Raw genomic sequence first — 22,282 nt, forward strand, 5'->3', positions numbered from 1 at the left:
AAGCTATTCATTTACTTACATTGCATTTGTTGTTACAGGAGATGCTTGCAGTAACAGGAGGAGAGCAGAGGAGAAATGAAAATGAAATCTATGAGGTAAGTCGATAATTTGGTCTTCTATAAAGGCCTGTGGACAGCTGACACTAATTTTGAGGTCTGGTTAACGGACAAGTTGTGGACCTAGAAATGGAGACTTATTCCCACACAAAGCTCTGCAAAGTCTCTGGGTTCCAGAAACAAGACAACAATAATAAAAAAAAGAATGAAAAAAGTTTTTTCTCTACATCAGCCATAACTTTGGAGCCCCTCACCATGTGTATGTGAGAAACCTGGATGACGTTGTCCACAATCCTGCCAGCCAGTGCCTCACAATATATATATATATATATATATATTTTATATATATATATATATATATATATATATATATATTTTTTTTTTTTTCTTGGATAGATGCAGGAACTCCCCCGTCTGAGTCACCCCTTGTCTCTGCCCCCTACCCACCTCTACCACGTCCCTTGATTCCACCCCCTACCCTCCTACCAGTACTGCCCCTTTTAGAGAAAACAGAACTAAGTACCATGTTGTGGTGCTAAATCATTTGTATGGGACATGTTAATGATAAAAAGAAAAGCAGTAAAATAGATCCCCTGCAGCCAGGAATAGAATCCCAGCAATAGATCCCCACACAACAATGGACTCCCCCAACAACAATAGATTCCCTGCAGCAACAGTGAACCACCCACAACAAAATATCACACCCAGTAACAAAATATCCACCCAAGCAACATTAGACCCCCCAGCAGCAACAACAGATCTCCCAGCAGCCAGCATTAATAGATTCTCCAGCAGCCAGTAAAAATAGACCTCTCCCTCAACAGTAGATCCCTTCCAGCAACATAAGACCTCCCCCCAGCAACAATAGATTCCCCATCAGCAACAGTAGACCCTCACACAAAATCAGATCCCCCAGCAGCCAACATCAATAGACCCTCCAGCACACTCCACACCCCATACTATTACATACATTCAGTGCTGGAGGTTCCCGCTGAAAAAAAGCCCTGTGTATATATATATATATATATATATATATATATATATATATATATATATATATATATATATATATATATATATATATATATATACACCATGCTATCTTCAAATTCCCTAAAACATTAGTACATACATGCATTTATGCAATATGCAGAGCACTCATTCCAAACATATATCTATATATACATGTGCCTACAGGTCTGGTTGAAGGACATATCAGTTACATACACTGTATATAGTGTTCTCCCTAAACACACATGTTGATATCATAAAATCATGTTGCATACCTATAAACCTGTGTGCATGGTAGACCTCTATGTACTCTATAACTTTGTACGTGGTTTGTTTCCACTGTATTGTTTTTGTACATTTTTGTACTGTTTCAATAATGTAACTAGATTAAACATAAACTGATATTTCACAGTGCAGGTTTGAAACTCATTACTTACCTCTGGGGTGGCATAGGCATTCTTATTTCACATTGATAAATAAGGTGAAGAGAGTAAAAATTTGCTCACCAGGAAGTCTTGGCTTTAAAAATATCAATATCCATAACCATAAAAAGAAATCAATTCCTAAAAATGTATGCATTTCAGCCTCCTACATAGGCCTTAGTCATAATTATGACTAAGGCCTATGTAGGCGGCTGAAACTCATCCATTTTTTAGTCATTGATTCCCTTTTATGGTTTGATGGATAAAAAAAATAAAAATAAAGATATCAATTTTTAATGCCAAGACGTCCTGGTTCTGTATTGTTAATCTCTTCATTGGATTTTGAGGTTGTAGCATTTCCATTGTTGCTCTGATAAATAAGGTGATCTCCATGTACGGATCATCACTGATCCGCCCCGTGTGAAAGAGCCCTTACTCCTGTGTCAGACTCTGTACATGCAAATCCAAGTGTTGGAATCCCTCCACAAGAAAATCCCTCCACACACAAGGAGCTTTGGCATTACATGAGTGCTTGAACTCCCTCCTCTTGTATGCTGGCATGGGCTCTTAGGGGCGTGCAACAGGAAACCTATATATTGTATAACATATTACTTCTTTTCTGGAGTCAAACACATTACTCCAGAATTTATATCCAGGGAATTTCAAGCTTATTACTAGAAACTGTACAACTTGTCCCCCCAGTCTTCAACTTCGCCCACACACAGGCAACCTGCTATAGATTAATTTCTTTGGGCCTCAGGCCTTTCAACAATTTCAGCGGAGGCATGTGAGTTTCTCAAGTCTCCCATCTCGGAAGAGGAACTGCATTCAGCCATAACCACAGGACATAATAGAAGTCTCTTTATATTGCTTCCTTTGTGTGAATTACCTGGTGTTACTGTCAGCCCCTCTGCTTTTCTATTAAAAACTGACCACATTAGGCATGAGAGCACAGCGTGGTCAGTTATCTAGCTATGCTGAAAACTTAACCTGCTCTTATAAAATTATTAGACATGTCCTGAGATCCCCCCCCCCCACACACACACACACACACACACACACACAGCCCTTCACTGGGAAGACCAGTGTGCTGCTGTTTCTCCACCTCTAGCTCTTATGCAGTAGAGAACAGAGATTACATGATCACTTATAAAAAAGGGGAACAAAAGGTGCAGTATTTATAACGTTTTTTACATGTATACACAAATGTTTTGCCTTTTATTAAAATGACTACTCTGCCTCAGATATTGTGCTAGATCCTTTTTGATTCCCACTTCATTCTTTGAACTCCTCCATTCATTACTTCTAAGATTTATTTTGGGGGTGGGGGGGGGGGGGAGTATAAATGCCCATGTATATGTATCTCTCTCCTCACTCTGCCTAAGCAGATAGGTGGTATTGGCCTACTTGATGTTCTACATTTAATCTATGGTCCTACTGTCTTGCATCCGCTGGCTCCCATCTATACGATAGCCATCTCTCACTACACATCTGATCATGGGAGCTGGTGGTTTCTTACATTTTCCCCTTCCCTGAGATCTCACCACACCTCTCCCCTCTGATTCCTGTGCTGCGAGACCCAGAATTTATATCAGGTACCACTAATAAAATGTTGATTGTCTCTTAGATGCCGGCAAATTTCGGCTTCTACACTTTTGAGTTGTTCTCGGTTGACGGCCATTCAAAACTTACTGGACCCTCCTATAAATTCTTTGCCAACATATCAGATTCTGCATTTTTTGAGAGCTGACATACACTATATTGGCAAAGTATTGGGATACCTGCCTTTACATGCACATGAACTTTAATGGCATCCCAGTCTTAGTCTGTACGGTTCAATATTGAGTTGACTCACTCTTTGCAGCTATAACAGCTTCAACTCTTCTGGGAAGGCTGTCCACAAGGTTTAGGAGTGTGTCAATGGGAAAGTTTGACCATTCTTCCAAAAGCACATTTGTGAGGTCAGCCACTGATGTTGGACGAGAAGGCCTGGCTCGCAGTCTCTGCTCTAATTCATCCCAAAGGTGTTCTGTCGGGTTGAGGTCAGGACTCTGTGCAGGCCAGTCAAGTTACCCAAACTCGCTCATCCATGTCTTTATGGACCTTGCTATTTCTGCATGTTTGTTCCAGGTCTGAGTCTCAAAAAATATAAAATCATTGGATCACCATGATAGCCAGACAAATATAATTTAAATGGGATAGATCAGCAACAGCAATCTTTATAATATTTCTCTATGGGCTTGCTTTATAAAATGTATTCATGACTACAGTTTTTATAATTACGTAAATGATTGGTTGCTGTAGACAATGATACACTAACATGCATTTTTCCGGAGGTATAGGACATTGTGTTTTCAAGTTGTGGTAACATCACCTGACAAAACTATTTTAAACTGGCTTTTCATGTATTTAGGGATCACATTCTTTCTCTAGCAAATCCTGACCTACATTTCAGCTAAACCATTACATTGTTGTATGACTGTTCTGGATCGTTCACCTATACTATGACATGTACCAAGAAATGTACCTCATTGTTTGTTGGCTTAGAGAAAGTAACCAGAACATTTCCAGCTGAAATAATTGTGTTATTATACTTTGACATAAGCAAGCTGCACACTTGTAAGGTCTATAACACAGCAGGAAATGCAAGTCTAAAGAAATATAAAAAGCTCATATACTTCTCCTATCATTTGTATAAAAAAAAAAAAAATCAAACAGAAACAGGTATGAGAAAGATGTATCGGCTGCATCTAATTGACCTGCAATAGTAATATTTATGTATTCGTTATGTTGTCTGCCATTCCTTTTTCTCCTGTCTTTAGTGTGCATTTTACAAGGGAGGGTAACACATAGGTCCTGATTCAGAAAGTTGCAAGAGCACTTAATGCTCCTTAAAGTGTACCTAGGACATGGTAAAGTTGTAACTCATCAGTATTACCGTGTGTTGTTTTAGCATGCCTTAAAGTGTATGTGACCCTAAATATTTTTTTCTACACTGTGTGTTCACATGTGCATTTTAGAGATCATAGTCTCTATCATTTTCATGTACTTCTTCGATCTGAAGTACCTGTTTAATACTGCCAGTCTCCTTTATTCCTTGTTCTAAACTGACCAAGCACAGAAGGTGATATATGTTAGTGTGGTCAGTTTTTATCCTTTGTCTGGACATTTAGAGATATAGGACACTGTATACAAACACAGCACACCTGTATTGGGTTACAAAAATTCACCGCTCTAAGGTAATTACCTTTCCTTGTATCAGCTTTCTCTGGTTTAAGATGGGTGTCAGCTCTGTTTGCAGTAACTTGAAAACAAAAAGTATGCTGGACAGCCGCACTCCAAAAAATTTGCCTTTTATTTCATAAAAAAACACAGAGGTCCAAAACATCCACGTACACATGTACCTACACGTATAGCTGACGCGTTTCACACCAACAGATGCTTAGTCATAGCTAAAGAGTTACACATACACACTGGTGTATATATATACATATGCATCAGAATAATCAAGACAAATGTACTAGATCATGTGAAACACAAATTTATGATGAGAAACACCCGTTACCTAGAGATATCATCAATCATTAATCAATGAAAGTGTTAATACCATTCTGACATAGAGGTCAGCATTTAAATGTATGTGAAGCAAAAAACAAAACACAAACTAGAATCTTAAAGTATGATACATAAATCAAAACATTCTAGTTTGTGTTTGTGTTTTGTTTTTTGCTTCGCATACATTTAAATGCTGACCTCTATGTCAGAATAGTATTAACACTTTCATATGATTAATGATTGATAACATCCCTAGGTAACGGGTGTTTCTCATCATAAATCGGTGTTTCACATGATCTAGTGCATTTGTCTTGATTATTCTGATGCATATGTATATATATACCAGTATGTATGTGTAACTCTTTAGCTATGACTAAGCATCTGTGGGTGTGAAACGCGTCAGCTTTACGTCTTGGTACATGTGTACGTGGATGTTTTGGACCTCTGTGTTTTTTATGAAATAAAAGGTGATTTATTTGAGTGCGGCTGTCCAGCTTACTTTTAGTTTTCAAGCTACACCTGTATTGGGTTGTTTGTTCAATCACCACTCACCCTCTCAACCAATCACAGCCTGCCTCTGACACACACACCTAATCACAGCCTGCCTCTTGAACACATCCCCTGCTCAAGCGCAGCCTGCATCTTACCTCAGGCTGAACAGATTATGGAATACAGGCACACTGTGGGGGTTATTTACGAAAGGCAAATCCACTTTGCACTATAAGTGCAAACTACAAGTGCAAAGTGCACTTGAAATTGCACTGAAAGTGCACTTGGAAGTGCAGTCGCTGTACTGTTTGATCCTGTCTGCTATGATCTTCCCCTTCTTTTACTGTCCCCAATCCATCTGCTGATAGTACAGAGCCTCGGAGGCACTCTGTACATGCTCAGTTTGGTGTGTATTGCTAGAGCGTTTTGGTGCATGTGATCAGCACAGGGCCAATCACACTGTCCAGACAGAGGGTCAGGGGTCATGCAGCCTCAGTCAGAGACAGTCAGAGGAGAATAAAAACTCTTACAGGTTTTAACCAGTGCTCGGCCAGACACTAATAGAAGTCATAAGACTGCTATATACTGTGTGATCTGAAAGGGTATTTAGCAGTTTACATTTACTAAAATAATTGCATTTCCTTGTTCTGTGTACTGTGAGAGACCAGATATAGTGAATGCAGGGTCCTGAATTTAGTAACACTTTAAGCGGGAAGGCCAGTACCGATACCCAGCTATGTAGGCCAGAAAAATCCCAGAAAGCTGGCTTCCCTAGAAAGATTGCAACCAAGGAGGGTATAAGAAACCCTAAAAAAATGTGCTCCTGCTGAGTCATGTAGGAGAGGGGGCTTAGGACACTAGGCTATTTAAGGAGGCATGTAGAACCAAATTGAGGCCCAGGGACCCGATGTTCAAAGCTTGTTTTGCGGAAAGAGTATGTTGAGGCTCAACAGAGAGATGATATCCAGTGTTGAAGTTGCAAATATAGAAAGAATTACGATGATGGGGCCTCGTGCATCTCCTGGAGGGCAGCCCACTTCGGGAAAGAGTGGTTGGATAAGAAATGTTGTACCCACGTGAAGCCGTGGGAGATCCACCAGGAGAATGACCAAGATTGTTCCATTCCCAGAAGACAGAACTTTTTAACCTTGTGAAAAAGGTAAGATAGATCATTTCTGAAACTAAGCAAAATCAGTAATAGTGCCTGCATAGTTATAACTGTATTAGAAAGTGTCTCTAACATTTGTTCACAAATACTTTAAAGTTGAACTCCAGGAATTATTTGTATTGTACTGTATATTTACATTGGTCCAGCTTGGTATAATGTAAATATGCATTATTCTTACCCAATGGGCCCCTGGAAATCACTGAGTTAGTCAGTGCTTCAACAGTAATCACCATTATCTTTTGTATACTGCTCAGGTTCTGTGTGAGCAACTGCCCACCTGCACACTGACCATAAGGGGTCATTTACTCAGCACCCCTGCCATTCATAGAATGCCTTGTATTATAAATGATGGCGGTGCCAAACAAGAAAACGTCTGTGGTCAGTGTGCAGTGGAAGATCCAATCACAAGGAACCTGAGCCGTATTTTGAAGATCATTGTAGTAGTGACAAATATTATAGTGATTTCCAGCTTACTCAGGTATAAGCAGCGGCAGCTGCTCATGCAGGGCGCAGGGGCACCACCCCCCTAATCCATGTGTTTGGCCCATAATCTACATGCAGGGCGCCAGACACATGGATTCCAATGGGGTTTTTTATTTTTAGAAGCACATGATTAGAGCCAGAGGCTCTAATTGGCTTCAAAAAGGGTGGGCTCAGGGTGCAGAGCACTGCGCCCAAAGCCCACCCAGTTGTGTGACATTAGCGAATAATATTCCTGCTTCTCCTCCCGGTCAATCAGCAAACAGGTCCTGAGACCCGATTGGCTGGGAGTCCTAGGACCCGATTGGCCGCGAGTCCTAAGTCCTGATTGGCCGGGAGGAGAGGTGACCGCCGGGACTCAGGAGGAGACACAGGGGTGGAATCCATGACCTGGATGGGGTAAGTGCAGGGGCTGGGGGGAGACATGGCGATCGAGCAATGGGGGGAAAGCAGTGATCAACTGAGCGAGCACCGGGGGGGGTTGTCTGGCTGGCTGAGCACCAGCCGCCACCAGGTATACGTAATGGATACTTACATTGTGCCAATGCAGTACAAAATAATCCTGGAGTTCAATTGCTGCATGATAAAACAGGACCATATCCCAAGTCACTGGTTGGCTAAAAAAAACTAGCTCTATTCTAGTTTTTTAAAAGGAACAACACCTGAAGTCTTCCTGCAGGCCCAAATCTATTAAAAAACCCACATAGGGCTCTCATACGTAAGCATTAAAAGATGAAATCACCCATATTATTACAGACAGCTCTCAATCCTGCATCACACGAATAAAAAAGTAGTGACAGAAAAGGCTTGTGTAGGAGCATTTGTGATATATATAACTGAAAGTGAGTCTGATCACAGGAAATACACCATAATCCTGTACAGGCGCAGTGCCTGTAAACTTGTGTACTTTTCTAGATATTCATATCATAAATATGCACAGCTTCCTGATAGTAACTGGGCTTTATCTCTTATAAATTTGCTGATGTCAGGTAGTCACATCTTCCTCTGACTGGCCGCTTAGGGGTGCTGCTTACTATTACTGCAATAAAACAGAAGTAAAAGCAGCCAGTGTTTATTACCTGATGTAGCAGTACATGGGTCTATAAATCATTGTTCAAACACATGAGATCTGTTTATTGCTACCAAACATATAACTAAAGGTTTAAAGTCCAGGGGTAGAAATGAAGCTGCAATCTGGTAGCATGTGAGGCCTAGATAACCTTCCTCCTTAGTAATATATCTCCTTATGTGACAAACAAATGTAGCACCCTGGTCCTAAACAGGGCTGATAATAAATCTAGTTGTGCTAGGTGGTAACTAGGCTGGCTAATTGATAGGTTGATCCACTGATTCCTGTCCTAAGTTTGGGGTAGTCTCTCTCTTCTGTCAATAGGTGTCACTGTTGCTTTTGGCATTAAAATGATGGATTACCATAAATTCAGGTAATAGGTAACTAGGTTGTCTCAGCCAATCAGCAGAAGTTTCTTTAACCACTGTGTATGCGGAGATAGGCTATTTATTTGTGAGGAGTCTAGTGATCAGGGTTCTTCCTGGCTGCTGCCTGGGTGGGTGTGTGTTGAGAAGCTCCTGGTTGCTAGGCCTGAAGCCTGAGACCTATCAAGGAGGCATGCTGGCTGCTAGGTCCACTTAAGGCCTATCCAGCAGTTCAGGGTTCCGCAAAGGAGGAGCAGCCAAGGTTAGGCCCGAAGCCTGGGGCGGACCCGCATGTGTTAGAGGCTCGGCCTGAAGGGAGCCTGTTTGTTGTCGGAGGTAAAGGAGAAGCAGTTGCCACAAAGGGATGACCACTCCTGTTACCGAAGGTAAGTTTGGAAGTGATGAAGTTCTGAAGGAGTACCAGAGCAGAAGCTTCACTAGCCGGGGACAGTGAAGTAGTGGGAAAGCTTCAGTAGACTCCTTCAGGGAGGCAGCGGCTAGCTGTGAGTAAAGCTTGAAAGAGTACGGCGGGTAGCTGTAAGTAATGCTTGAAGTTAAAGTAGCTGTGGGTGAAGCTCAGGAAACCAGCAGGTAGCTGAGAGTCCAAGAAGTCTAGTGAAAGACGGCGAGCTGAGCTTAAGGATCTACAATGGAATACTGTAAGTTAAGCTGGAGGATCTACAGTGGGTTGCTGTGAGTTAAACTGGAAGATCTACAGTAGGATACTGTGAGAATGTGTTGCCATAGGAGACAGCGGTTTCTATAAGATACAGATTGCTGCATTCAGCTTAAAGGCCCTCGTTCTGTTATTGCTGTCTGCCTAGTTCTATTTTTGTCTGCGGAGTTCGCCTTAATTGCTATTGCATTTGTCTACGGGTGTCCTGTGCCCTAAACCCTCTCTCCCCACCGTTCCTGTTAAGAGAAATAAAACTTTGTTAATTTTTTCCTGAACAAAAATTTTTATTTTTTCAAAAAGTGACTGGCGCCCAGGGGAGTTTCTAGGTGTCAAAAAGACCAGGGGCTTCAGCCGAAGTCCAAGGCCGGAAACGGACGGGAGGGGGGGTGGTATATGTGACGCAGGCTTTTTTTTTCTCTGGGCCGTGACCTACCTGACCTACATACACTGACCTACCTGACCTACATACACTGACGGTAGTGACCTACATACACTGACCTACATACACTGACCTACCTGACCTACATAAACTGACCTACATACACTGACCTACATACACTGACGGTAGTGACCTACATACACTGACCTACATGACCTACATACACTGACCTACCTGACCTACATATACTGACCTACATACACTGACGGTAGTGACTTACATACACTGACCTACCTACACTAACCTACCTACACTGACCTACCACCACTGACAGTAGTGACCTACCTACACTGACCTACCTACACTGACCTACCTATACTGATCTACCTACACTGACCTACCTACACTGACCTGCCTGACCTACATACACTTTTGCCCCGTACACACGGTCGGACTTGCCAACAGGCTAACCTCCGTCGGCATTTCCGACGGAAAGATTTAGAACATGTTCTCTATCTAAGTCCGTCGGAAATGCGACAGAAAAAGTCAGATGGGGCATACACACAGTCGGAATATCCGACCAAAAGCTCCCATCGGACTTTTTCTGTCGGGAATTCCGCGGCATGACATTTACATACACTGTCTGACCTACCTCAGCTCAGCCTTGGCGTGTGGTGTCACAGCAGGCAGTCAGTCAGTCCTCAGAGGAGGAGCCAAGGAGGAGAGGAGAGCCGCCTGCCCGAGTGGGGATGTGGCGCAGCGGCCGCATTGTAATTCCCACCTTCTGGAGCCTGCAGCGCCTATTATGGACATCACACGTCCCACGGTCCCGGGATTGGACCAGTGGGACGTCCATCATAGGCGTTGCAGGCTCCAGAAGTCGACCACACTCTGGCGGCGCTCCAGATCAGATTGGTCCCGGCGCTCGCCCCTCTGGGCTAACAATGGAGAGCTGCATGCCTGAGACTCTGGGCTTTTTGGGGTAACATTCGGGGCTTCAGCCCCCCCAGCCCCCCCTCCCGACGCCCCTGCTGGCGCCCAATCTTTTCACCTTGCACCACACCCACTATGCCTAGCAACCTGCACCCAGAGGAGGAATGTTAGTTTTCCCTGGCTCTGGGGGTCACCATCAGGCCCTTGGAAGTCAGGGAGACCGCTACACAAATTTTAGCCATACATCTATTTTTTTAAATTTAGAGCCAAAACAAGATTTTGGATCTCAATTTTTTGTCCACAGCCACAACCATATTTCAATTTTTTTTATATAAGTGTGTACTGTAACTAAAGGCAAAACTTTTTTTTTAGTTTTGGATGGAGTGGAGAGGGATTAGAACACCTTTTTATTGCTATCTCTGCCTGTTAGGGAAATTCCCCCTCTCCATTTGTCCTGTTTACCATTATCATTGAAAGGGAAAGTAAAAGAAAATTCTAAATTTTGGGTTACCCCCAGAATAGTGATAGAGGGGAAATCTTCCAATGGGGACACCAGTTCTGGGGAGCAGGGACGTCCTCCCACTTTCTGTTTGGCTATGGGACAGGTATTGAAGAGAAATCAATGGGACACAGATGGCAAAAAAAAACTGACAGGGGTTTTAACTCTCCCTTAGTCTATCCAACATGAAAAAATGTTTTGCCTTTTGTTCTGCATTAAGGCAGTATTAAAGAGGAACTAAATGATTTTTTTTTAAACATTTTTGATTTGGATTTTGGAGTAAGGGAGGGCTATAACTTGTGTCAGGATTTTTTCCCCATCTGTGTCCCATTGGGGAGATTTCCCCTTTACTTCTTGGCTAATAGCCAAAACAGGAAGTTGGCGGAAATCCCTTCAAAGCAAGAGAATCCCTGGTTTTTACTATGGTCACTAAAACTACTGTCCCTATTGGAAGATTTCCCCTCTATTACTGTTCTAGGGACAACCCAAAATGTATAATTTTCTTTTATTGTCACTTTCAATGATAACAGTAAACATTACAAGTAACGAGGGTGAACCTCCCTAACATGGACACAGACAGCAATACAACCCCTGGCAAAAATTATGGAATCACCAGTCCCTGAGGATGTTCCTTCAGTTGTTTATTGTTGTAGAAAAAAAGCAGATCACAGACATGGCCAAAAACTAAAGGCATTCCAAATGGCAACTTTCTGGCTTTAAGAAACACTAAAAGAAATCAAGAAAAATAATTGTGGTGGCCAGTAACCATTAGATTTATAGAACAAGCACAGGGAATAAATTATGGAATCACTCAATTCTGAGGAAAAAATTATGGAATCATGAAAAACAAACAAACAAAATAACACTCCAACACATCACTAGTACTTTGTTGCACCACCTCTGGCTTTTATAACTGCTTGCAGTCTCTGAGGCATTGACTTCATGAGTGATAAACAGTACTCTTCATCAATCTGGCTCCAGCCTTCTCTGATTGCTGTTGCCAAATCATCTTTGCAGCTTGGAGCCTTGTCATGGACCATTTTCTTTAACTTCCACCACAGATTTTCAATTGGATTGAGACCTGGACTGTTTGCAGGCCATGACATTGACCTTATGTGTCTTTCTTCAAGGAATTTTTTCACAGTTTTTGCTCTATGGCAAGATGCATTATCATCTTGATAAATGATTTCATCATCCCCAAACATCCTTTCAATAGATGGGATAAGAAAAGTGTCCAAAATTTCAATGTATACCTGTGCATTTATTGAAGATTTAATGACAGCCATCTCCCCAGTGCCTTTACCTGACATGCAGCCCCATATCATTATTGACTGTGGAAATTTGCATTGTTTTCTTCAGACAGTCGTCTGCATAAATCTCATTGGAACGGCACCAAACAAAAGTTCCAGCATCATCACCTTGCCCAATGCAGATTCGAGATTCATCACTGAATATGACTTTCATCCAATCATCCACAGTCCACGATTGCCTTTCCTTAGCCCATTGTAACCTTGTTTTTTTGTGTTTAGGTGTTAGAGATGGCTTTCTTTTAGCTTTTCTGTATGTAAATCCCATTTCCTTTAGGCGGTTTCTTACAGTTCGGTCACAGATATTGACTCCAGTTTCCTCCCATTTGTTCCTCATTTGTTTTGTTGTACATTTTCTGTTTTCAAGGCATATTGCTTTAAGTTGTCTGTCTTGACGCTTTGATGTCTTCCTTGGTCTACCAGTATGCTCGCCTTTAACCACCTTCCCATGTTGTTTGTATTTGGTCCATGTTTTAGACACAGCCGACTGTGAACAACCAACATCTTGTGCAACACTGCGTGATGATTTACCCTCTTTACCTACATACAACAAGCAGATTTAATCTGATGCAGGTGTTAGTGTTTGTAATGAAAATTTACAGGGTGATTCCATATTTTTTTCCTCAGAATTGAGTGATTCCAAAATTTATTCCCTGTGCTTGTTCTATAAATCTAACTGTTACTGGCCACCACAATTATTTTTCTTGATTTCTTTTAGTGTTTCTTAAAGCCAGAAAGTTGCCATTTGAAATGCCTTTAGTTTTTGGCCATGTCTGTGATCTGTTTTTTTTCTACAACAATAAACAACTGAAGGAACATCCTCAGGGACTGGTGATTCCATAATTTTTGCCAGGGGTTGTAAAAACCTGACTCTGTCCAATACAAAAAAAGGTTTGCTTTTAGTTATACAGTGATATCCCGGTTCACAAACTTAATTTGTGAAACGACTCTGGTCGTGAACCGAACTGGTTGCAAACCGAGGCAAATTTTCCTATAGGGTTCAATGTAAATCGGTTTAATCCATTCTGAACTTTTTTTTGTATATAAAATTATGAAATGTATGTACAAAAAAGGATTTTAAACATTTATTACATATGGTCTTTTACATTAAGCTGACCTCTTTCATGTGTACATCTAAAAAGAAAAAAAAATAGCTTCTCTTTAATCCTTGTTTGACATAATCCCAAACCCCAATTTAAATGACTAATCTAGGGGCCAGAAAACAGCACTGTGCATCCAGGAAAGGATCATCTGAGGACATGATAAAGTTGTAGAGTTCATATGAACAGTTTTTCCATGATTCCCAATCAAGTGAGCCCATCCTCATGATAGTCTGGGGGCAGAAACCCCTATCTGAGTGGCCTGGTTCTCCTAAGACTCTGATCTTGCACTGCTCTTCTCAATATGAACGTGTCAGAGCAGGGAAGATGGCCGCAGCTCGTGTTCGTGACCTGAAGCGTAGTTCACGTACCAAAGTAAATTTTTGTGAACTCTTCTGTTTGCAAACCGAGTTGTTCGTGAACAGAAGTGGTTGTGAACCGATGTATCACTGTACTTTAAATCCATAAACAAAAATGTAATATATCGCAGCCCACCATTTCTTAGATGTGGTGGCTGATTTAGTTTTCTTTTCTTAGTTTTTTTCTTTTAATTTCACCTGCCAGTTAGCGTTCTGTTTTTCAAATTCTTTTAACAGACCAAGCTGTCAGCTAGAGTGTTGAGATAAACCATTTTACACTGACAGCGGTGCTTACAATGATCAACTTTTATTTATTCATGTAAAAACTTTACCCCAAAAGGAAAAGAAACTGTTGCGGTAACTGTTTCAAAGGGGTTTGCTGGAGTTCGTTAAGCAAGTCAATGTAAACCTGCTAGTCCATGTACAATTGGATCACCAGGTGAAAATAAAGGGATAAAAAACAAATGCAACCATCACATCTAAGAATTGGTAAGCTTCAATGTGACATTTTTGGTTTGGGCATTTATTTAAAGCACTTGACAATCCTGTTTGATTACCATTAATTTCAGATTGTAAATTACATATACGTTATTTTATACATTAAAATAATTAACACAAATAGACCTGCTGAAGTCTAAAAGAAGTAATTCAGTACACCAAAAACCTTTAAATTGAATTCTGGTGCATTAGATTTATAAAAGCTGCTGTGGATTTAAGTAAAGGTTCTATTCAATAAAACGGCTTAATGGCTAAACTATGAGAGATTTTATTCTCATGTTACTATGAGATTTAACCTCTTTTGGCAATCATTTAACTGGCGTGACCCTGGCCTACTGCCAGTTAATGGTTATCTTGATCAGTACCACAAGATTCAAACTGTCCAAGTAGTTAACGCAAATATGGAAGTTTCCATTGTTGATCCTTTGTTGATCCATCATTGTAAAAATGCTTGTTGTCTGACTGTTATGCTGAGCCAATACAAGAATTTAATGACTGATGCCAGAAAACCTAAGCTGCATATATTTTCCAGTTAGATTGTGATAATCGATATTTTGCAGCATTGATTGTGCTGTAGACATTACATGGCACTCAGCAAGAAAAGACTGTTTATAAGCACTGATTAACGCACAGGTTCAGACTCCCAAGAGTACTTCTAGCATTTTCAGAGGGTATTTCTGTTTGGCAAACACTTTGTAGCAGTGTATTGTTGTAGCAAATAATAGTTTGAATATAAAATAAATCTTAGCAAGCATGCCCAACCAGTTTAGCTCCTGCACTTGTATACTCCCTATGGACCAGAGCAATTTTTACATTTCTGCTATGAGCATCTTTATTTGGTGATATTTTTGTCATTACTGGAGCTGGACTCCAGACTAAAACTATTTTTGGCAATTTGCACTGTAAAAAAAAAAAAAAAAGAACCCTAATAAAGTGTGTGCAATGTGCGGCCGCTGCTGTGTAGAGTACAATACTTTTTTTCAGCGGGAATGCAGAGAACGCAGTTCCGGCACCTCGAGCAGAATGTATGTGATTTCAAGGGGTGCTGGGGTGTGCTGGAGGGTCTATTCATACTGGCTGCTGGGGGATATGTTGTTGCTGGATGGGATTCTTTTTTTGCGTGGGAGTCTATTGCTGCTGGGGAGGTCTATTGTTGCTTGTGGTGGGTCAATTGTTGCTGGGGGTCAATTGTTGCTGGAAGAGATCTACTGTTGAGGAAGGGGGTCTATTTTTGCTGACTGCTGGAGAGTCTATTGATGCTGGCTGGTGGGAGATCTTTTGCTGCTGCCGGTGTGATATTTTGTTGTGGGGGTCCATTGTTGCTGGCTGGTCTATTGTTTCTGGGAGAAACTATTGTTGCTGGAGGGTTCTATTGCTGCTGGCTGTGGAGGATCTATTTTACTACTTTTCTTGTTATCATTAACAAATTCCATACAAATTACTTAGCACCACAAAATGATACTTGGCTCTGTATTCTCTAAAAGGGGCGTTACTGGGAGGTGGGCAGGGGGTGGAACCAAGGAGAGGTGCTCTGAGGTGGGTAGGGGGTGGAGACAAGGAGTGATTCGGAAGGGGGGTGTTCCTGCACCTATTCTCTGAGAAAAAAAGCCCTGGTTAATTAATGTTATTACTTTCTTTCCCCCCATACAGTACAGTCAGTACCAAACATCCAGCACTGAAACAAACAGCTCTGGTTGGAGTACATAGATCACAGTGGATGGCTTGCTCTGCAGCTCAACCATTCCGAAAATGTCTTACAATTTTTTTTCAATGACTGCAAGATGTTCTATGATTGCGGGAGGGGGGATCATGACATTCATCTGAATCTCCTCCAATCACAGAACACTTTGCATTTATTGAAAATAATACAAGATGTTTTCAGAATGGACAAGCTGCAAAGCAAGCCACCCACTGTGATCTGGGTACTCGAGCTGAATTTGTAAATTTCAGAGGTGGATATTTAATGCTGACTGTAAGGGGGAATGGAAGTAAGTATCACTTAACACTGTGGCAGCCACACATTGCACACGCTTCATTAGTGTTCTTTCTTTTTTTTTTACAATGCCCAAAAGTCATTCGTAGCCAGAGGCCAGCTTTAAGTACAACAGTACTTTCATTTTACTTTCATTTTTTTTCCTTGGTACCCTTGAGTGCTTTCCACCTGGTTTTATACTCACCTTCATCCCTGATACTGCAATCTTCATTCTGAAACCTTGCTCAAAGCTGCACAGCCTTGAACTTCTCTGCTTGGTACTGGAGGATGTTGTGTGGACCTATTTATTCCTATTGGAAAGCTGTACTCATAGTGGCCCCAGGCCCCAAGCAGTTGCTTAGGTAACTGAAAACATGGATGGTTATCGTGGTTGCAACAAGTTGTAAAAATTCTGTGAGCAATAATCAACCATTCATAAAATTGGATTTCAGCTGTTAATGGATCTGGGCTTGACCTATAAGTCAGTATAGCTACTCCTTAAAGTGGAAGTTCACCCTAATACTAAAATCTGTAAAATCTACTGGCATCCACAATCTAAAGGCTCGTACACACGAACGGATTTTCCGACGGGAATTGTGTGATGACAGGCTGTTGGCAGAAAATCAGACCGTTTGTACGCTCCATTGGACAATTGTTGGATGGCAGGCTTATAAATTTCTCGTGGACAAATATCTGTTGTCAGATTTTCCCATCGTGTGTACACAAGTCCGTCAGACAAAGGTCCAAAGTACAAACACGCATGCTCGGAAGCAAGGACGAGCCAGAAGCGGTCGGTCTTGTAAACTAGCCTTCGTAATGGAGAATTAACATTCGTGACGCAGCAAATTATGAAATCTCGAAATTCATCACACAATTCTCTTCTTCTTTAATTGGATAATAATGAAGCTGCTTTGCTGGTGATACTGATGGAGTTCTGCCAAACGTATTTTAAAAGGCTTTTATTTTCTAGTGATATCAAGAATAATGTTATTATTCCATTTTTCTTTTTTGTTTTTTGGACAAGTTACCATTTTCCTGTTGTTTTTAAGATCAAAGATACAACTATGTTGGTGTCCCTTGTTAGTTTTACATTGTATTTTTTTAAATGTAACTGCCTACTCCCAAACTGTCATTTTAAGTAAAACACATAGCCAAGTATTATTCTACACAATTGTTTTATTGTGCATTAAAAAAAGAAAACAAATAAAATTAGACCAAAAAGTGCATTCCATGCATCCAAAAAATATAGAAAATATACCAAATCAAATCATTATTATTCAATCAAAAAATAAAATAAAAGCCTCATGCATGTGTCCTGCTTCTTAATATAGGGGGTCAACAATGCCAAGAGCTGGTGAAAGCAGGGGTCCGTCAAATCATCCAGATTATTCTCCTGGAGCTCCCGCATATGGCATATGACATAATTGGTCACCATTAATAAAGTAACCAATTTTGGGTCCAAGAACTCCCCCTGTTCCTGGGCTGGACTTGGGTCAAAACAATAACAAGGCCAATAATAAATAACACGTTATCTCCTCCGATTCCGCAACATGTCTGGTTGAGGAATGGCCATTCAGAAACAAACTGAAAAGCACAAAATGAAAAACGTGAATCAACACTCACCAAACTTCTACTAACACGAAATTATCAGAAGGAGCCCAAGGGTGGTGCCTGACAATTGAACTCCCTCTAGTATGCCACTACGTTCATGTTTGTTGGCAGACAATTGTGTACCGTTTGTATGCAAGACAAGTTCATGGCACACGCCCTTCGGACAAAAGTCTGATGCTTTGTCGGCAGAAAATCCAGTCGCAGGCTTAACACTAACCTATCTAGCCCTGCAAAGAATAAATCACTAGAAGTATCTTTTCTGAAGTTGATCCAGTCCGGTTTCCAGTGGCAGAAGCTCTGCAGCAGAGACAGCCAAAATGAATGGGAAGTGACGTCACCCATAGTTAATATGGAGCTTCCGTTGTCGGCTACCTCCTCTGCATTTGCCTCCACAGAGAAGCCGCCGCTGACAGCTCAGTGCGGGACCGGACCAGCTTCAGAAAAGGTATGTATAGCGATTTCTTCTTTACAGGGCTCTATAGGTTAGTCTTAAATTGTGGATGCAAGTAGAATTAGGCTGGGTTCACACCGCAGCATGGAGCGGCTCACAGCAGGGGTCTCGTGCGTCCCGTTCACCTTCTCAGGTCGAATTTTTGGCTGGATTCGGACCTGAAATGGACCAAAAGACGCGCAGGACTCCTTTGCAATTCGCACCGGAGCCGTTCCGGAGACGTGTGAACGGGCTCCATAGGGGGCCGGTCACAATCTCCTGACTGGATGTGGGGAAACCCGCATCCAGTTCGCAATAGTGTAAACCCAGCCTTGGAGATTTTAGTATTAGGTTGAACTTCTACTTTAAGTGTCTAAGCTTCCTGTAACTGCAACTATAAAGACAGTGCAAGTGATACTGTTAGTATTTTATAAAGATAAATAATATCATTCATTTTTCAAAATTATATTATTATTATCGTAATTTATGTAGCGTCAAAACATTCAAGACAGGTTTATAGACCTCTTGTTTTTTGATGAACAGTGAGTGAATTATCAGTAACAAAGATCTTATCAGGAAGCAAGCAGACCGCGTGTATTTCCTTAAAGCTCAGCTGATTTTCTTCTTCTATTCCTCCAGTGTTTAGAAGATTATTATCTGAAATACAAAGTGATACTTCAACCATAATGATGAACATATTATATTTTTACTTTTTGCTCTTTAATAATAAAAGCAGTACCAATCATGTAGAAACCAGCAACTCTCGGATGTGGTAAACAAATCATACATTATAGATAAATATAAAGATGATTTCTTCACGCTGTTAACGTATGTCTATTGCACCATTATACAGGTATAACAGAAAATATTGTAATGGCTACAATACGGTACATTGTTTTTGCTAAATCATGGGGTTGATTTACTAAAGGATGTTTGCAAGGAAGTTGCACTTAGCAGGGAAGTTTCTCCAGAGGTTAGTGAATGAGGTGAAATTTCATGTTGCAAAGGATGCCTAATCACAAGCAAGAAGAATAAAAAAAAAAAAAAAAAAAACAGCATTGTTGCTTGCACATAATTGGAGGATGGAAGTCAGCAGAGCTTCACCTAATTTCTGATGAAACTTCCCCTGCAAAGTGTAACTTTCTTTGCATAGTGAACAGTGCCTATTTGTCTTTAGTAAATCAGCTCCCTTGAGCTAGGATCACACTAGCCAATGCTCTGAAAAGCTATCCACAGTGAACTGTTTTTCAGGCAGCCGCTGTCAGGTGGCGATCCTGTAGCCTCTTACATGACTGTTTTTTTTTTCTTCTTTTTTTTCATTCTTTGCTTTCGGCAAACAGCAGTTTATAATGGTGATAACGCACCGTAACTGTGAGCCAAGAGTGGCTCGTGGTTGTGGCCCGGCCCCATTAACCTAGATTGGGTAAGTTTGACAGGAGGTGCCGCCTGTCAGCTCAGCATGTTGCGCTTAATTTGCATGTGAACATAGTGAAGGTTAATGATGTGTATATTTTTGAGGTGAAATGTGCACTACTGTCACCAGGTTGTATGTGTGATGGCGTTGCGCTGTGTGTAATATACAAATAAATAAACAACGAAGATATATATAAAAATATATAAAATACCATGTGATGATTAAGGCCTAAACTAAAACCAAATAAATGAAATCTATATAGCAAAATGTGACATCAAACAAATAAGTGAACGAATAAATAAAACAGTGTAATAAAGTCCAACATGTACCACTGAGTGTGCAATAAAATCAAACTGGAAAAAGAACCAATGATGATCCAGTAATGGAAGTGATGAAGCAGAAATCAAATTTCACTATGACAGTCTAAAAAATGTTCCACGCAAATAATGAATCCCTCCGCCGTGAGCAGCAAATCAACCGGTGCCCAGCTAATCTTCCAATAGTGGCACCTCTGTGTGCACAAGCTTCTCACCTTACTGTCGTAAGGTATACGGCATGAAAGGAATTATAGATGATCTTCAAACGTCCCTTTGATCAGATTCGATTAACTTATCGATCGTGGTCTCGGTTTATTATATATAATGACTGGCATCAATCCACGAGTGCCGAGCTCGTATCCTTCTGCCCGGATTTTGATAGTGTTGTTAGATGTTCAAGTCCCTCCGCTAGTATCCTTGATGTACAGGGGGAGTTTTAGGCACAAAGAAAGAAGATGCCCATAGTGTAATCCCGTAGGGAATGGTTTATTAAACACAAACAGGATAAAAAGTAAACACTCACGTTTAAAAGCAACAAAGTAGCAGCAATCCGCGAGCATCACCAGGTTGTATGTGTTTGCTTATTGTTCAATAAAGAACCTGTTTGATTCAAAAAATTTTTTAGGTGGGGGGGTCAGGTGACTGTAAAACCGTGATTCAGCCTCTTGTTTTCACCACTCCCCAGGCCACCCGTGTGAAAAAGGCCTTATATCAGTATATATGTAACGTTTCCATGGTGTGTACAGTCACTTGAAAGTATCTTTTAGATTTTTTGTATCAGCTAATGTACAAAATTGAGTGGAAAAAAGTAACAAAAATGTAATTAAAGGAATGTTGTCACCCATGACATATTTTTTCTTACCGTTTTCAACTGTTATTTCATGCCTTTGTATTGAAATACCTAAAACTTTCAATAAAAAGATATTTAACATAAAAATTGAATTAATGGATGATGTTCTAGGTCCAAATGGTATCAAACCACCATCAGTGGAATATTGCTTATTTGTGTTTTGTTAGAAATTCTGACCAAAAGCTATGCATTAAACAGCAGCTTAAGAGCAAACAGAATGCAGTACAATGCCATGACCCCAAAGGCAGCCACCGAAGTGTAGGGAAGATAAGTAAGAATTTACACAGGAAACAACAAGTGTTTAATGAGTGAGATGATTCATAAGGTAAGATTTTTATTTTTAGAAGTGCTAAAAAGAAATAAATAGCACTTGAAAATGAACTAAGTATTAAATAAATAAATTCATATAACAAATGCAGAATCATTTTCTTTACCAAAGGTCTGGCTAGTCCAAACCAACATCCGCAATCCAATTATATTTTATATTGAAAACAATATAATTACCTTTTTGTAGACCGCTGACATAACCCATGATCTCATAGTTGAAATAACAGCACTCAGAGCTAAGCTTCAAGATACGGAAGAAGAAGCCATGGCTGCTACCCAGGTGGTGAGGAGACAGGTGCAGGATGAATATGAAGCCTTAGTGAGGACTCTTTTTGCTGCTTGTGTATCTCTAAAGGTGAGCAAAGTGTAATCTGTGTCAGTAACTGTACTTGCCATGTTCAGTTTGCTAACTAGAAATGTCTGCTGTAAACCTCATCCCTGTATAATAATAATAATAATAGACGCCACTTATGAAGAAGCAGTTCATGCCCAGTGTCAAGGAGATTCACTGATTATACCCATTAAAGGTTTACTAAACAGTACCTTATAAAAAAAATGTGTGGAAAAGTAGATGTAGCACTTACCCCCGAAGGAGCTGCTGATTTATATCGGGCTGTTACCGTCAGCTCTTTACCCGTAATTTCATCAATACCAGAACTTTGAGTCCATGTTGAGCTTTGTATCTGACAATGTAGGCACCAGTCACTTTAGTACTTTTCAGTGCTTTAATAGGAAGTAACTTGAAGAAGTAGCAGGAAAGGGGTAGAAGAAGAGTTGCAGGGAAGTTCAAATACCTTTTTCTTTAGGACACTGAGGACTTTAAATCTCGGGGACGAATATACCTTCAGTCCAAGATTAAATTTTTGCCCTCTCGGATAGATCTCTCTCACTGACCTAGGAGCCGGAGCGTAGCACGAACAAAAAGTCTCTGCCACAGACTTGAGAAGAACAATTTTACTGTACGATCCTCTGCCACAGGACGTAGTAATAGTTTT

General features: G+C 40.7%; 1 protein-coding gene across 2 annotated transcripts in view; it reads left to right on the forward strand.

Annotated features, from left to right (window-relative positions):
* LOC141140175 (uncharacterized) overlaps positions 1–22,282 on the forward strand; it is a 323,779-nt gene that overhangs the window by 270,211 nt on the left and 31,286 nt on the right. For both annotated transcript variants that reach the window (XM_073627054.1, XM_073627053.1), the window contains exons 39-40: positions 39–95; positions 21,475–21,642. In XM_073627054.1, coding sequence (XP_073483155.1) covers positions 39–95; positions 21,475–21,642 — 225 coding nt within the window. The remainder of the gene's footprint in view (positions 1–38; positions 96–21,474; positions 21,643–22,282) is intronic.

This window comes from Aquarana catesbeiana, linkage group LG04, assembly GCF_042186555.1.
Source record: "Aquarana catesbeiana isolate 2022-GZ linkage group LG04, ASM4218655v1, whole genome shotgun sequence".
NCBI lineage: Eukaryota > Metazoa > Chordata > Amphibia > Anura > Ranidae > Aquarana > Aquarana catesbeiana.